General features: G+C 40.2%; 1 protein-coding gene across 4 annotated transcripts in view; it reads left to right on the top strand.

Moving 5' to 3' along the window:
• Positions 1–19,010, top strand: part of sdk1b (sidekick cell adhesion molecule 1b) — a 410,315-nt gene that overhangs the window by 320,190 nt on the left and 71,115 nt on the right. For all 4 annotated transcript variants that reach the window (XM_028444442.1, XM_028444434.1, XM_028444426.1 and 1 more), the window contains 3 exons: positions 306–501; positions 4,771–4,869; positions 10,161–10,352. In XM_028444442.1, coding sequence (XP_028300243.1) covers positions 306–501; positions 4,771–4,869; positions 10,161–10,352 — 487 coding nt within the window. The remainder of the gene's footprint in view (positions 1–305; positions 502–4,770; positions 4,870–10,160; positions 10,353–19,010) is intronic.

Below are 19,010 nucleotides of genomic sequence, written 5' to 3'. Positions count from 1 at the left end.
ACAGTTTGCAGTCTTGATAACTTAACTGACAGGGATATTATTGGTTTATAATGTATTCAACATATTCTCCATAGTGGTACAGAAATGTTTTGTTTCATAAAACATGATGAATATTAAGAGTGGATTCAGTAGCCTGAAGCTGCCGTCAAAGCAATAACTCAAAAACAGAATAACAACCAAAATATGCAGTGAGTTTAAAAAAAATGTGAGATGGCTTTAGGCAAAGGGACGACTCAGGGGATTCATCTAGGATTTTTTCCTATTCGAGTAATGTCACCGATGACCCTCTTTCTCATTCACCACAGCTGCTGGTCTGGCCAGAGCAGACTCCAGACGATATCACCACGGTAACCATCACTCCCGATTACCCTGGTTCACAACACACTGGATTAGTCAGCGGCCTCAATAAATTCACCTGGTACTTTGGCTCCGCCCTCTGCTTCACCACACCTGGAGACGGGCCTCGCAGCTCGCCCACCCTGCTGCAGACACACCAGGACAGTGAGTGACACACACACCAGGGTTGGGTTACAATCACAATTACAATTATGTTCTCAATTACTGAAGCTTGAATTTGAATTTGAATTTAATTTTGGCAGTCGTCAGAAAAACAAACCAGAACAAACTGTTGACACTCAAATGTCTAATTCTTCAGCCGGAAGGGTGTAGGTTGAAGCAAAGGGTATACATACTGTATACAAGGTTCTCTACATCATATCACACACACAAAAAATTACTTTTATTACTATTTTCACAATATACATTCATTATATATTCTGCACAAGTTGTATATATACTGTTTATACATGCACATCAAACATATATACATACTTACACACACATACATACTGCCAGTGACGTGCCGTCAGGGTAGGCAAGGTAGGCAGTGCCTACCCAAGGGTGAATTGATATAATAATATAATTATAAATTATTTATTTTTCCATTTCCAATAGCCTACAGTACCTATAAGTTTGAAAGTGTTCGCATTTTGTGCGTTTCATAGCCCAAATTACTAATCAACGCTATTTCCTGGAACAGCTGCACAGTCTTTTTTTTTTTCACTTCGCTGTAAGGCAGAGGGAGGCCACGCCCCCTCCCAAAGGCACGTTGCTCCTCTGCCTCCGTTCTCATTGCGTGTTTTTACGTATCTGCGCATGCGCAGTCAGGTCCCCGAGATGACGACCATTTACGTCCAAAGGCAGCGTAGAGAGCTGCCTTTGGATGTAACCGCGCTATGCTAAATGCTATACCTAAGTTCACAGTACATTAGTGAATAGATGCCACGTGACCGCTGCTGCTACGTTCTCTAGCTAGTGGGCAAGATAACACTACAGGGAGGATGACAGCGCTAGAGATGATAGAGAAACTTTTTTTTGAGGAAAAACGACAGCTTTTAAAAGATGGGAGACCAACACCTGAGTTACCAGACCTTCAGCAAAGGTAAGGTCAGAAAATGTTTCATACTTTTCACAGTGAATGGAACAAAAGGAAGGATTGACTTTGTGGATGCTCCTCACTGAGGCTGTTCTGAGTTGTTGTTGTTGTCATTTTCTCCATGTTTCTGTGTTTCCAACACAAACAATGGATGTGCTGCCGTGTCATGAGATATATCTTGTTGGGAGAGTATGGAGGCTATATTAAATAATTGTTTATGGTCCTTTAATGGTGTTTATGATGTTGATTTTGTTAGATGGCTAAATGCTTGTTCATGTGGATCATGGCACGTCACTGTATGCAGTGACGTGTCATGACCACTAGGGTTGGGTGGACACGTTGCAAATCGAGACCACCAATGACAATTTCATATGTTTCTGCTGGCAAGTGTTACTTCAATTAAAATCAATTTTATTTGTATAAAGCAATTTCCAACAAAGTCATCACTTATCAAAATATAAAATTCCACAGCTAGAGAACGTAACAGCAGCGGTCACGTGGCATCTATTCACTAATGTACTGTGAACTTAGGTATAGCATTTAGCATTGCGCTCTCGATGCTGCCTTTGGACGTAAGTGGTTGTCATCTTGGGGACCTGACTGTGCATGCGCAAACACGTAAAAACACGCAATGAGAACGGAGGCAAAGGAGCAGCATGCCTTTGGGAGGGGGCGTGGCCTCCCTCTGCCTTACAGCGGAGTGAAAAAACAAAAAAAGACTGTGCAGCTGTTCCAGGAAATAGCACTGTTTAGTAATTTGGGCTATGAAATGCACAAAATGCTGACACTTTCAAACTAATAGGTACTGTAGGCTATTGGAAATGGAAAAATAAATAATTTATAATTATATTATAATTAAAAAAAATAATCAAAATATCAATTCAGCCTTGGGTAGGCACTGCCTACCTTGCCTACCCTGACGGCACGTCACTGCTGCATACTGCACATTTACATGAATGTACATGACATATTATTATGTTATACTATTTTATATCTGCAACACAAATTTCATCAATTAAATTTAGAGTGGCAATATATAAATGAACAAAAACCTTTTATTTGGTCAGTCACAATTAGGGGTGGGAACCTCCGGGTACCTCACGATACGATATGTTAAGGGATACAAAGCTTATTGTCTCACGATGTGACAATACTGCGATTATCGATGTATTGGTCAGAAATCAATCTACGATAATATAGGATATAACAAGAAAAGAAAAAAAGATTGAGTGAAAAAATGAAATTTTTATTTTTTATCTCTGAAAGACAATAATTTGAAAAAGTGTCCTATGAACAGTGCAAAATTTCTGTAAATAAGTGTCAACATACCAATGTAAATGAATAAGTGTCTCTAATAGTGATCTCTGTAAAGAAAAAATAGGGTCTTTCTTGCCAGTGACATCATTATAGTGCAATATTACAGTAAACAATATATTGGTTCCTTCAACAGTGACAACTTTTTTGTGAAGACGTACCTGCACATTTTAGTGAAAAAGCAGAAAAGGTTTTGAAAAAATAAATAAATGAAAAAATAAAATTTAAAAAATTTTGAAAAATATTTTAAAAATGTATACTGAGACATATCGACAATCGATCATGCAAAAAAATATCGTGATATATCGCCGTATCGAGATATTGTCACACTTCTAATCACAATTAATCCCAATCACCGAGCCTGAAATAAATAACTCCAGAAAATGTAACCATTTTTAATTTCTCTTGTGTTAGCTTTTGTTAGCATCTCTGATGATAACTTGTTGGTTTAGACCCACGTCTTAAATCAGCTTTAAAATACATAAAAAAATATTATTTATGATAGAGTTTGTTTTTCATCTCTTGGTTACCTTGTTAGGCTTCTTAATCAATGAAAATATTGGTTTTAATGTTGGCGTCTGAGCCTTTTTTCTGCCATTATGGAGTTTTATATATATATATATATATATATTTTTTTTTTTTTTTTTTTTTTTTTTAATGCTAAAATGAACTGACAGGTAGTGGGAAAACTTGACATGAAACATACTAGTATTTTAATCATTGTTAACTACGCATGTGTGATTCATGGAACTCTAACAAGGTTCCCCTGGTTTGCGTTTAAATAAATTGTAATTGATAGTTTCCATAGAATTTCCATTACAATTACAAAGTCAATTATCTGAACTTAATTACAATTCAATTACAAATATAACAGCAAAAATATTCCAATTACAAATACAATTATAAATACACCATATTTGTAATTAATCATCAAATACGCGACATTTATAATTGACCCAACCCTGACACACACACAGATGAAACTTTGCCAACTGTGTTAAAAAAACAATCCAGCCATTCTATTCCACAGACACTCAGTTAATGTCGACCGTGTTCAGCACACACTCCATCATTTACAATCTTACTTGCATTTCACCTCCTTTCAATTTTAGTCACAATTTTCCCACTGCTTCCTTCTTTTAGTTTCTCTTCTGTGTCTTTTGAAAAGGAATCGATTCAAATGTTTTCAAGCGTACTGCTATTCACAGCCAACTGCTGCGTGGATGAACATAATAGCTGCCACTCCCCATACAAGCCAACATGCAAACAGTCGCACCGTCTAATAAACACAATAGCCCATATGCAGACAGAACGGCAATTATTATCAACTAACAATTATTGAGAGGAGGGGGGAAGGTGCCATGTGTATATCTACACGCCACAACAGAGCAACACTCACCCCAAACAAATGCACACGCGCAGCAGGAGACAGATATTGATTGGTTGCAGAGCATTTTGTAGGGTTAACGGTGGGTGTAATTCTTACTTGATGATAGCTTTTTGCATGCATGCGTGTGTGTGTGTGTGTGTGTGTGTGTGTGTGTGTGTGTGTGTGTGTGTGTGTGTGTGTGTGTGTGTGTGTGTGTGTGTGTGTGTGTGTGTGTGTGAGTGTTATTGAATGTCTCAGATGAACAGCTTAATCGCTCTGCAGGGAGAGGGGTTAGAGAGCCCACAGATGAAATGAGAAACAACAGGCCAGCTTGTACCTGAGTGCTTTCTGGTCAATGCAGATGTGATTAGGAGGTGGCATGTGAAGATGAAGAGCCAAAGATAACAGGATGGAAAAACACCAGATATGTGTGTGTTTATCTGCTGGGAGGATTTATTATTATCTCTACTTTTTATTTGCTTTTTGCTGATGGAGAAATCGAAACATGACTAACATTCAACGTGTGTGTGTGTGTGTGTGTGTGTGTGTGTGTGTGTGTGTGTGTGTGTGTGTGTGTGTGTGTGTGTGTGTGTGTGTGTGTGTGTGCGTGTGTGTGTGTGCGTGTGTGTGCGTGTGTGTTTTGTTTATGCAGCACCCGGACCTGTTGCTCACTTGAGTTTCACTGAAATCTTGGACACGTCCCTTCGAGTTAGCTGGACGGAGCCTGAAGACAAGAATGGCATCATCACTGGTTCGAGCTTTGACAAATACTACTGTTTGTTTGTTTGTTTGTTTGTTTGTTTGTTTGTTTGTTTGAGTGGGACAGTGTGTATTAATGTACAGCTGAAGTTGTAAATACATCAGATTTAGCTAAATGCTAATTTCCATCGATCATCCATGGTGCAAATACAGAATATATAAGGCAAAACATACATAGCTCCACAACAATATGACAATTCACAGTGACAGTGATATGACAAACACAAACACAGCTGACATAAAGGGCCTATACTACGAAGCTAGATAATTATATCCTGGATTTATCTCCGTGAGCAGGCTCAACGTAACCAAACATTCTCAGTCAGACAGACGTTGTCCTACGAATCTCGATTTAAGCGAGTTGATTTCAGCCTGGCTACGTGCGCGCTCTTGTGACAGAAGAGGAGATTACAGCGTCAGATCAATCACAATCACAGAGAAACTCTAGAGCAATTGAGGAATAATTCTTTAAAAATATGAAGAATTTAAATTCATAATTCAGACCAAAAACAACAATGATGCTGTAGTAAAATCAGCAAGTAAGTAATGCAGGAATTGATGAGTGTTAATGTTAAAATTTGTGAGATTATAAACAGAGAATAAACAGACAATCTGATCACTTTCACTTTTACCTTGTCTGTGGTTCTGATGATGAAGGTGGAATATATTTACATTTTATATTATCTTAAAGGACTGAGGCTCTTTGGATCACCACAGAATACATTAATTAATTAATTTATTTATTGGTCTGAAATCACCCGATGCACGCAGGCTTTATCAGCTGACTTATTTTACTTTATCAGTTTATCAGATATAAATCTCTATATTTCCTAAACGATGTCATCGATAAATGAAAGGATTGCATCAATGTTTAAATATTCTCTCTCCTGTCAGCTGTCACATCAGATTTACACAGAGACGTGTTCACACGATTAGTCGGGTCATTTTCCAAAAGAACTGATTGGTCAGGAGGCGGGACTTTAGCACTTGATCAGATCTTATCCAGAACAAGACCTGTTCCCAACCAGGTTAGGTGTTCAGTCTAAGTTACCATGGTGATTTAGCCACATAAGACTCTTCGTAGTCCGGCACACGCTTATTAAATCTCAGAAGTTAGTGCGATAAGAGGACCTTAATGCCAATCAAATAAAAGAGTCAATATCAGTTTATATTCACACAACTATTCCTCATTACATTAATTTAATGTTTATTGGTGGTGTTTAGACAAGGTAAAATTAGGTATATTAGGTTTGAGTGAGAAAACATTAGCAATTCTTCAATAAAACGTGATTCGCAGGTGAACGAGCACAGTGTGAGAAGTGACAAAGTTAGATGAAACTGGAAGAACAAAATCTCCCACTGGTTTTCTCCTCTTTGCCTCGTACTTCCCTGTTTGCCTTCTCGAGACACCCCCTTGTTTCTGACACTTCATGTACAACTGATGCATCATCTGCTAATCCCTTCCCTCTGTAGCTTGTCTTCTCACATTATGTCGAACATGCCCTCATTCCACGCCTTCCCACACCCAGAGTGTTGTTTGTGTGGCGCATCAGAGAGCTCAAGGCACTTTCTTTTCCTCATTTCATTTTGCCTGAGCTCCTCATGGCTCTGCCAAACAGTGGAGCAGTGAATCAAGCGATTACTCCGGGTTGCGTGAGTGTGTGTGTGCGTGCGTGTGTGTGGTGGTGTGTGTAGATGTGTGTGTGTGTTGTTCTCCCTGCCTCATGCCCAACATTTATCGATCACCAACACCTCACAGTCCCTATAGCAGCAGCACAGGACCAATCACACTGAGAAGAGTGAGGAAACAGGTAGTCAGTCAAGGTCGCCTCCTTCTTTCATTTATTGGTTTCTCATTCAGCACCTGGTGAACAAGGAGACAGATGAGGGGCCACTCACTCTCTGCAGGGCTTATAACACACAAGTGGGCTCAATCACAGTCCTTTCAGTGTGTTGGAGTGTGACGTACAGCTGCAAAGATTCAAAAGCACAGAAAGGGTTTTCTTTCATAACATTTGTTTCAATGTCTCACGATAGGATATACACCTCCACTGAAACCCTTTCTCATGAAGCCAACCTGATGGGCTGGTGAAATGTATTCATCCACGACAGGTAGTCCCACCTACTATAAGTAGAGTGGGCGGAGAATACATTGGCATTCAAAAACCTCTTCTCATCAGGAAGCTCACCTGCGACTTGAGCACCGGACCCGACACCCAAGTCGGCTGCTCAGTAAAGACAGCGCTCTCGTCACCCCACGCGGTTACCAGGCACTGATTGTCGGTCCTCCACTAGCTTAGTGGCTTGTAACCACATGTTAGCGCTAGCTAGCTTTTCCTTACAGCCTGCACCCCAGCACAGGGAGGAAGAATGGAGGGCAATGCCCCACACACCAGAGGGGTTGAAGGATCGAGGGCTTGCCTCTGCAGAAAGAGTTTTGGGAGGGAGTGAAGGGAAGCACACCAGCTTCTCTTCTCCCCAGCTCGGAGATGATGGATGTCTGTAGGCGCTCTGCCGCCCACCTATCCATCCTGTGGCCCGCCGTTGTGGCTGAGGTGACCAGGTCTCAGTATGAGGGGAAGCGACACCCCGCAAACAAGGGTTTGACAAAACAGCTACTCCCCGTATTCTTGGAGCTACTGGATGAGGTGGCACACTCCTGGAAGGACCGGCAGTTCACCAACAGGGGCGTGGTACCGCGCGCTTCTTTTCTAAACTGCGAGGACATGGAGGGCCTGGGCCTGTTTTGCATGCCTCCAGAACAGCCGCTGGTTTCTGCACACCTGCTCGCCCGGGCCCTTGTCGTTTCTGTCATTTTTGTCGTTTCTGGAAACCAAGCCTGCCTGGGAAGTCCGACCACGTGCAATCAGCCCTGTCAGAGCATCCCTACAAGGCTTTGGCGCTCTCGTCCAGAGCTCTAAACATCTTATTACTGCTCACAGCATACCGGACTGAGCTGTGTGATGACTTTGGGTGGACTCCGGACCCAACCTGCTGGTAGGAGATGTCTATGGTCACCGACTTGTGTCTCCAGGCCACAGGGAGAGCGATGGGGTCCATGGTCTCCCAGGAGCAAGACCGCTGGCTCGACCTGGCGAGCCTTTCTGAGGCAGAGAAAGGCGACATCCTGGACATGCTTGTCATCCCAGAAGGTATCTTCGGCGACGCCCTAGCCTCCTCTCCGCCTTCCCAGGAAGCCCTCTGTCCTGTCTCCGCCTGCTTGCAGCATAGCATTTCCGGTTCCTCGGGGCGCGCAGTTTAAGAACTCTAAACTGTCTACGCCCACACAACCCTGCCCAGGGAGAATCAGCCTGTGTTTTACAGAATGAAATCCTCTCGTTTTCTTCGGAGATGAAGGCCAGGGTGCACACGCATAACTTGTTACATCACCTAGGTCTTTATGGGTCTATCCCTATGTTCAGTCTCATTCGCGGCACGCCTTTTGGCAGCACGGGTGGAAACCTTCGCAGCGTGTCTTGCGCTTTTCCAATTGGGAAGACTCGTCCAATTCCGGATGTGTCTTCGGCTGCTCGGGCTTATGGCATCAGCCATCCTTGTGCCTTTACATGCAGAAGTTCCAGCTGTGAGCAGCCGCGTGTGGGCTAGACCCGGTGCGTCATGGCGCACGGAGAGTGTTGGTCACAAAGGAGTGTGCCGGGACCCTGTGCCACTGGCACGCCCCATTTGTCCTGACTCGAGGGGTGCCAATGGGCATCGTCATGTCCAGGAAGGTAGTCACATGGATGCCAGCCTGACGGGGTGGGGCAAGGTGCACGAGGGGCGATCGATGAGAGGATACTGAAATGTGGGTCTGCACATTCCACATCGATTACTTGGAACTCTCAGCGGTGAGGCATTTCTTTTCGTTCCTCATGGGTCACCATGTTCTAGTGAGGACGGACAATACCACCATCGTAGCGTATGTCAACTCTCAGGGCGGGTTACGCTCCCAGCTGCACCTGCTGGCTCGCAGGCTGATCCTGTGGAGTTGCGGTCGCCTCCTCTCGCTCATGGCAGCTCACATTTCGGTGGTCCTGAATTCAGGTGCAGACCTTTTGTCAAGGGGTGCAATGTATTACGGGGAGTGGCGGATTCACCCGGAGGTTGTGGAACAGATTTGGGCCCGTTACGCACGGGCCGGGGTAGATCTGTTTGCCGCAGATGAAAACATGCAGTGTGCGCTGTTCTTCTCCCTCCGCAATCTGGGGGCTCCCCTAGGGGTGACACGTTAGCCCACGTTTTGCCGCACATGCTGCTTTATGCATTTTCCCCACTGGCCCTGATACCCCCCACCCTCGCCATGGTGAGGGAGCATGAGCACAGTCTGATCCTGGTGGCTCTGCGTTGGCCTGCCATGCACTGGCTGGCAGAGATTTACCGGCTGCTGTGCGCTCCTCCCTGGCGTATCCCGCTCTGGAGGGACTTACTGTCACAGGAGGGTGGGCACGATCTTCCAGTCCTAACCCAGAGTGCTTGGCGCTATGGGCTTGGATTCTGAGTGGTGCAATCTGTTGGCCGTGGGTTTCTCACAGCGTGTGATCTCCACGATACAGAGCGCTCGGGCTTCCTCTACCAGCTCTCTGTATGACTGCAAGTGGAGGGTGTTTGAGGATTGGTGTCACCAGGCGGGACACATCCCCTTTCAGTGCTTTGTGGGAGTGATCTTGTCATTTTTGCAGGAGCTGATTGACAAACAGAGGGCTTCCTCCACGGTGAAAGTTTATCTGGCAGCTATTGCTGCCTGTCATGTGGGTTTTAGGAATAAAACGGCGAGTCAGCATCTGCTGATCGGTCGTTTTATGAAAGGGGCACGTTACCTGTAAAATATTGGTATTAATATTACTCCTAGATTTATTTTTTTTAAATAATAAAATGATCCTCAAGAGAACTAACAGATAAACTTTATATGAAACGCATTTTACTAATCACTAATTGTTAACTGCGTAAGCCATGTGTAAGCCACAGAACTATAACATGGTTCCCCAGTTTTGTGTTTAATTAGATTGTAAGTGACAGTTTTTAGAGTTTCCATGCCAATTACAATTACAAAGTAAATTATCTGAACTCAATTACAATTCAATTACATTACAACAGCAACATATTTTTTCAAAAACGATTTCAATTATAATTACGTCATAATTGTAATTATCAATTACGCGATTACAATATAATTGACCCCAACCCTGGTGTGTGCACGTTCAAGTGTGTTTCTGTGTGTGTACATAACCTCCCGCTACTGCATGTACCTTTTTTTTAACCCAACGTGCGCTCTACACCCTGCAGGCTACATGCTGTGGTGGGAAGTGCCTGGCGTAAAGTCAAGTCGAGTGGAACACGCCCTGTCCAACTCCACCTTGCAGTACCAGCTGACCGGGCTCACCTCCACCACCCTGTACACCCTACAGGTGGCTGCGCTCACCTCTGCGGGAACAGGCGTGGTCACATCTTCTACCATCTCAACCGGAGTCCCACCAGGTGCACTTTTTTTAATGAGCAGATGACAGCGAATAGTAAATACTTTGTTGTGTTCTTTTTTTATTTTGGTAATGTGTATTTGTGTGTGTGAGCGGGGATGTACGCGTGTGCAGGGCAAACTAAATATGACTGATGAGCTCTCACGATGCCATTGTCTTCCCTCAGGCTGATAAGTGGCTGTTGTGTGCACCCATGAATCATCACCCACACACACACAGACACACACACACACACACACACACAAGCTTCTATACACAGACAGAAGTTGGTCCTTAACAGCATTTCTGTGAGTGTCAGTTGTGTTTTTTGCGTTTTGGGAACCAATGTCCACAGAACTCTTGGTTTCATAATGAGCTTGTGGAATTAGATTGAAGCCAAGCTGCAATTATTATTAGTGCTGATTAATTACAAATGACAAAGTGGGTGAACCATAGAGATGGCAGAGAAAACAGAGAGGGTGAGAAACAATCAAAGAAAGGACTGAGGAGAAAACAGAGAAACATAATGACGGAAGAAGGGAAACAAGAGAAAATGCAATCTCCAAAGAACAGAAGCCACTTGAGAGGAAGGAGAGAAAGTGCAGCTCATACAGTCAGATTATTTTCCTGACATTTTCTGATTACTAATTTATGAATGAACGCAGGAAAAGTGAAAGCAAGATGGATAAAGACAGTTCTTAGATTCCGAGGTTTTTCATTAATTCATGAAAGCAAAAGACTGAAGGAAAGATGGAGGACTAAAGATTATAAAGGGAGAGAAAAAAAATTAAAGAATGAACTGTGAGAGAGTGGGATAGAGAAATGGCTTGGATTCATACATTCACTGAGCATAGATTCTTGTCTTGTTTATTTATTCATGTATTCATGAAGTTGAGAACATTTTGTCATTCATCTGAGTCAGGCAGCTGATTTCCACCTTAGAGCCTTTACAAGTTTGCTCCATGTATTAACAGAGCTGTGGTCATTTGTCTTGTGTTGCAAGTGTGTAGCTCTAAGGGTGGCTTTCAGTGATCGCAGAGACAATCGTATAGTAGGAGAACAATAGACTAGAGATCTGATTGTAAATGGATCTCCGCTGTGTTAAAGGTAGGGTAGGGGTTTTTCGAAAGTGAGCATGATTTTGAATGTAGCTTTCCGGTTGGCTCCGCCTTCATCCTCCTCCCCCCTCCCCTCTGTGCTCCGTCCTTCACTCACGTGCACGAGCAGGGCTGCATCTAAACTCATTGTTTGTATTGTGTTGGAACTTTGTCGTCTCATGTCTCATTCAGCAGTAAGTAAATGCTAAACTTTCTCATTATATATGTCATAAAATGTGACTAAAAACTCTGTTATAAGACGCGCTTTAAGCGTGGGCTCTTGCACGCAAGGTGTTGAGAACGAGCAGGGAGACAGGGAGACGTGATTGGTTAAAAAAAAAAAACGTTTCTTTTTTTTCCATTGGACAAAGTTATTACTGGTGTACAGCTGCTACAGTTGACATATTTTCTTCGTTCCTTTTTCAGAGCACTTAAGTTCTTATTCTCTGTCAGGACATGAAGACAATTTCAACCAAAAACTTAAAAAGTGTATCTGAAGAAAATCACCTACCCTAGCTTTAAGGCAAGGGAAATGTATTTGTATAGTGCATTTTATACACAAGGCAACTCAATGTGCTTTACAAGATCAAAAAGTGCAACAGAAAACATTCAACAGCTTAAAATCAATAAGAACATTAAAGTTGGTAAAAACATTTAAAATCATCATGAAAACAAAATCATCAACAAATACATTACATCATCAACAACATGACCAAAAATCTCCCTGTCAATCATACGCAGTAGAGAAAAAAAGTGCCTTTAACTTTGATTTAAAAATGTTCACATTGGATGCTGACTTCTGCTCTGCTGGCAGTTTGTTCCACTTCTTTGCAGCATAACAACTAAAAGCAGCCTCACCATGTTTATTGTGAGCTCTGGGCTCCACTATCTGACCTGTGTCCATAGATCTGAGAGACCTGCTGGGTTCATACCTGACTAACATCTCACTGATGTATTCTGGGCCAAACCCATTCACAGATTTATACACCAGCAGCAGAACTTAAAGTCTATTCTGAGGCTGACTGGGAGCCAGTGTAAAGACTTTAAAACTGGAGTAATGTGCTCTGACCTCTTTGTTCTGGTTAAGACCCGAGCTGCAGCGTTCTGAACCAGCTGTAGCTGTTTGATGCTCTTTTGGGGGATTCCTGTCAGAAGACCATTACAATAGTCCAGTCTGCTGGAGATAAAAGCATGGACCAGTTTCTCCTGATCTTTCTGAGTCATTAAACCTTTCACTCTGGAGATGTTCTTTAGGTGGTAGAAGCTGTTTTTGTGATAGATTTGATCTGACTGCTGAATGTCAGATCTGAGTCAATCAGAACACCAAGGTTTTTGACTTGGTCTTTAGCTTTTAAAGATCGAGACTCAAGATGCTTGCTGATAGCAGTCCTCTTTTCTTTGTTACTGAAGACAATCACCATCTTGTCATGGTTTAGTTGAAGGAAGTTTTCACTCATCCAGATGTTTAACTGTAATACATGTTCTCCATCCAAATATTATACACCATACAGCCCCAATATTAGATGTAGTGTATTACAGATCATCACAATATTAAGGGCAGGGTGACCCAACCTTTTTAGGGTTGTGAGCTAATTCTTCCTCAGACAGCTCTTTGCGTTCTACTCTGTTGGGGGTTATATCTGTAAGTAATCTGATTTTATTATTTAAATTATTACAATTATTAAATATTTGTATAATATTAAAATACAATAATATTATTGACACAGAGACACTTAAAAACTGTTAGACTGAAATGTATTTTACAAATGTAAATACTATCAATCAAAAATATTTTGAAAATAAAGTTTGTAAAAATATACAGAGTAAAAATGCAGCCTTTCCATTTCATCATGGTAGAACCAAATCTCTGCGAAAGTGGGATGGTGTGCAGTTTGTTTGTTTTTAATCTCAGATCATGAACTCGCAGTTCAAATCCACAGAAGCACCAAACACAGCTGATCACTTCATAAAGACCCAGGTTAAAGAATCAAGTCTTTGCACTGAATCAGAACACACAATGCCTTGTCTGCATTAACCCAAATTGTGTGAGTTCTCTGAGAGGCTGCGGTTCATATAACGGAGACGTTAAGTCAGGAAAACTCCCGAAAAGCCAAATTAAACAGAGAAAATACTTAAATTATATGTTGGTATATTGATTAGAAAACACTTAGGAATCACATGATCCAGTAAGGGGGCAACAGAGAAATTGACAGACCCATGATGGGGACGGACTACATGGCTTATTACAGGGTTATAGAGCAGGTGAGTGTGCGGGGAAGAAAACACAATAAAAACCACTTTTAGGCAGAAGTTTTGCGGCGATTGACACAAAATGCCTCCGCGATTAACATACAGCTCTGATTTATGGGGAAAGTAAAGTTGTTGTTCCATAGAAGTGATGGTTGTGTTTTTTTTTGTTGTTTTCATTAAATGGCCCATGTTAAGCTAAATCAACTTTTCTGTGCTTTAAACATAATAAAAGTGCTGTTAGGGCTTCATACACATGCCTAAAGTGTTTTTTTCATTGATTCCCTCAATCGTTAGTTAGAGGGTGATTTACTCCTTTCTTACTGCAGGGTGAGCCCAAACACCTCGCTCCTATTTGATGACGAATTTGACGCAGCACTGAGCTGGAGAAGCCACGCCTCCAGGAAGCTCTCTGCCATGATTGACATGTAAAAAGACACGCTTATGAAGATGAGCATTTCAGCGTCCTTCGCGCAGTGCTATGTATGTATTTTCTACAGTCTATGTATGTACCGGTGAACGCCCCGCCCCCATGCTCTGTCTCTTGTTTATAAAGCAGCATGAGCTTGGCTACGGAGTGGGTGGGAGGAGGGCGGGCCGTCCTCTGGCCCCATGTCACCGTGTAGGGAGGAGGAAGTCAGTGTCCCGTCTATAGACACGCCCACTCATGAATATGCATAAGTAGGCTGCAAATCAGCCTGTTTGTTTAGAGTTGCTCAGAAAGTGACTTTTCAGAGGCTAAAACTCTGGAAAACAGGCAAGTTTGGGAAAATAAACCTCAAATACTATGTTTTTGGCGTTCTTGGAGATAAAATGGAGATTTAAAAAAAAATAGCATGACATAGAACATTTAAGTAGGAAACGTAACAAATTGGATTTGTTCACATGTAGACACACACTTGTCCCCGCCCATCCCAGCCAAAATTATTCAACAATGTCAAGTATTTTAAAAGTGATCTATAAATGCTAGTTATATTTAACCCATGTAATAAAAAAAGTAGAACTATACCATCGTTCTCCTCCAGCTGAAACTATAATTCCACCCAGATTTCATTTTGATTGGAGCTTTTTTACACTCAGGTTTACCGGCGACAAACAGAACAGCACAGTCCATGAAAAGAAACAAGGTCTGCGTCACAGATGCTTCAACGAGAGCGTTTTTAGTTCTACTGATAGCTGCAATTTCTCCACCTAATTACTCTACTTTTTACTCGTCAATTCTGGCATTTTGGGCTCTCAGGTAACTACTTCATATTTTCCTGTGGGAGATGGCTGTCATTGTCTAATTATCTTCCCTAAGCATGTTCTTCACATCAAAATGCTTTGTGTTGGATTGTTTGCTACAAAAGGAGAAAAGCTGCACAGCAGATAAAGGCTCTGACATGAAACAGAAAAGTCTGTCTTTGTAACAGCTGTTCAGTCCTTAAGCAGACATTACCCTATAGTGCAACATATGACTCAAAAAGTGTAGCTTGTGTTATACAAAGTGTCAAACACAAAAACAGCAATACCTTGTTACGCTCAACGTCTGGTAATCCTGACAGGAAATAATGTGCATTTCACTTTTACATAGTCTGTTAAGTTCATCTCTAGCTCAGGTTATATTTCAGACTTCAGTCGTACGATGTTAGTGAACCGTGTTAAGCAAGGTAGCTTTTCTTTTTTTTTTATATATTCCAATTCAAAGGAATTGAGAGAAGTGCACAGTAACAGTAAGATTTACACTATGCATCACTTTCATGTCCACTATTAACACGTCATTTCATTCTCATTTATTTATTTAGCACTCATTAAAAACAACATTATTATTATTTTTTATGCAATGAAATAAATTCATTTATTTAATTGCAATAACAAAACATGCATTGCTGTAGTGTTGACCTTTGACTGCATGTGCTGACAAAGGAAAAAAGAAAACAAAAAAAACCAAACATTTAAGGTGCAAAGAGGGAACGAAGCCCAAAGGACACAAACAAGAGCTCCACCCCTTTCAATAAACACAAACGATTTAAAATAAAGGCTAATAAACAAACACTTATAAAATCATGAGGAAGAAATGCACAATTAATCTTTGATATAAGTGCAAAACTAATATATAAACAAAGTTCACAAATATTAATATCAAAAGACAATTGAAAGTATTGAACAAATTGTTATTTGAAGATCAAAAAAGAAATACAAGAAGTAATTTTGTGTAATAGATGAGGATTCATGAATGGATAAGATGTTTTTTAACTGCTTTTTAAAAAGTGAGTAGGAGGATATGGATCTGGATTGGTGATGTGATGTACGGTTAAAGGACAGATAAAGAGAATAGTTATTGTCATTACTGTGTCTTGTACGATATGACTGTACATTACACTTAAAACATATAACCTCCAATGTTATTAGCTGCCAGACTGTGATGAGGTGATAATTTCAGCTACATTGGTGTGTTTTGGTTCCATTGTTGACATAAACTGAGTGAATGCTCTGCAGATGCAGTTGTTGTGCAGACACCTTTTTTTAATCTCTTATTGTCCTCTTTATAAAGGGATTTTTAATTGTATTCTTGTGTTGTCCTCACTAGTATTGCAACTCCAACAACAACTGGATTGTGACAGAAACAACAATATTGACCACATCTGAATTTGTATTACCAGTACAGCGCCCGTATGCATTCATGTGCATTTTTTTGTATAATTATTGTTTTTGTTACTCATTTTCATATTTTTTTTGTTTGATATATTTTTCTGTAATGTATGTTTTTGGAGTCATTATGTGTATTTTTGTATCTTTCTGTTGTCTTTTTGTGCATTTTTTGTATAATTATTGTTTTTTGTTGCTATTGCAGTATGATTCTGGAATCTTTTTGTGTATTTTTGTATTTTTTTTAGTATAGTTTTGTACATTTCTGTTGTCATTTTGTGTATTTTTGTATAAATATTTAGTTTTGTGTATTTTGAGTCATTTTCATATGTTTTTTATTGTTTGGTGTATTTTTCTGTAATGTATTTTTTTTTTTTGGAGTAATTTTGTGTGTTTTTGGAGCCTTTTTGTATATTTTAATGCATTTCTGTTGTAATTTTGTGTACTTTTTGTATAAATATTTTTCATATTTTTGTTGTTTGGTGTATTTTTCTGTAATGTATGTATTTTGGAGGAGTTTTGTGTGTTTTTGGAGCCTTTTTGTTTATTTTTTATGCATTTCTGTTGTCATTTTGTCTACTTTTTGTATAAATATTGTTTAGTTTTTAGTTTTATTTTACTCATTTAGTATATTTTTATCATAAATACTGTGTGTGTGTGTGTGTGCCAGCCATCTCCTCCGTGCGTTATCTATCACACATGCGCGTGCGCTTCTTGCATATAATCCGTTGCAGGTTGTTAAGAGAGACACGGTAACTACAGTAGCCAGTTAAGTCAACTATTCATCAGCATGTATGTCTATACTGTACAACCCCTCGACTAACAGAGAAAGTTTGTCACACCAGTGCCACCACTGGATAAGTTTGTGTAGAGCCCTGATAATAATAAATATGTTGATAGGGATATAATATTAATAGTGAAAGTAGTAATAGTAATAGAAGTAATGTTGTAATGATATTAATGGTAATAATTGCAATAACAAAATAATATAATAATGCACTAACAACAATATTAGTAATAAACAATATTAAATAATTATAAGGTAATATAATGATAATATAGCAATGCTAATAATACAATGAGAACACCAGTAACTATAATACAATAAAAACAATAACAACATAAAATAATAAGGTAATAGCAATAAAAATAATACAATGAGAATACCAGTAACTATAAGATAAAAGAATAATACAAAAGAAGAATAATATAAGAATAGCAATAACAATAATACGGTAGTAGTACGATTAGATAGAGATAATATAATACTGTGTGTGTGTGTGTGTGTGTGTGTGTGTGCCGATGTAGTGCACGCACGCACGCGCATCAGCTGTGTGTGTGTGTGTGTGTGTGTCTGTTTACATTGTAGCTGCTAGCATCTTTCTTAGCACAAAATATATATAAGAATATATGAAGAAACACTCACCGTTGCGCAGAACAAACAATAATCATAGTGGACCCATCCGTTCACAAAAACGTTACATTCCTCTGTTTGAAGAATCAGAATGTTTGTGATATAAACGGCTAACGTCCGTCAGCACAGCCACCGCCCACACTCATGGAGATGAAGGAGGAAGTAAAGTCTGTGACCCGAGGTTTAAAGTAAGTTTGGAATCACGGGAATAATATTAAATAACCATGAAATATTAACTTAAATGACTTTTAGCGGTACAAAAACTTTTTTGATATTGACCTTTTTTTTTTAACCCAAACAATTGTCATGAACTCGGAACCGGAAGTGGCGATAGATATAGATGGTGCGCTAGCGCCCCCTCACACCCTGAGGTCAAAAGTTGAATAGGTTTCATTTCGGGGCTGTCCAGAAGTGAAATAAAATTAAAATAAGCATTTTCAAATGACCAAAGTACTCCAAAATAACAGATACACACACTTGGGGTATTTGGAACCCGTTGACCAAGTTTCAGGTCGAACTCGCACCGCGTCGGGGAGATATTTGCTCCACACGCACACACGCACACAGACCTCCCTTGCTTTTTAGTTAGATTATCGTATCTCATACAAACCCAATTATTAATATTGTTTTCATCACCTCAATATACGTTACAAACACTTTGAACTTATTTCACTTTTCCCACTAGTCCCACAGTGTGGAAATGTTGTTATAACAGCGGCCAATAAACAGAATTAAGTAGAGATATTCCGTTTTTTAACTGATATCCGTTATGACAATATTGTCCAACACTAAATGTTCAATGTCCAATGTTAATCAATAAAGATATACAGCATGCATAGACCCCCCCAACCTAATATTAGATCCCATTATACACCACAATATCAGTGGAAAAACCAATACCGATGTTGACCGTTATTACATTTTATGGCAAATATTGGATGATGATAATAATAATAATAATGCATCAATTTTATATAGCGCTTTATCATAGACACTCAAAGACACTTTACAGAATTAAGGCATTATTCTTTCACTCCACACTTAGTGGTGGTAAACTACTATTGTAGCCACAGCTGCCCTGGGGCAGACTGACATATGATGATATTTCCCATCTCTAGAAATAAGGCATGAAGAAAGAGCTAGGAAGCTTGAAAAAAGCTACAAGAAACAGTGAAATATGGCATATTAACATACAGAACTATAGACATAAATATGTAGAGCTATCTGTTCTCATTTGACAGATAAAGCCACGCTCCAATTGATGGTTGCCAGAATTTTATTTCCCTATTTCTAA

The sequence above is a fragment of the Gouania willdenowi genome, chromosome 1, assembly GCF_900634775.1.
Source record: "Gouania willdenowi chromosome 1, fGouWil2.1, whole genome shotgun sequence".
NCBI lineage: Eukaryota > Metazoa > Chordata > Actinopteri > Blenniiformes > Gobiesocidae > Gouania > Gouania willdenowi.
Note: the sequence above shows the minus strand (reverse complement) of the source record. Positions and strands in the feature narration are given on the sequence as shown.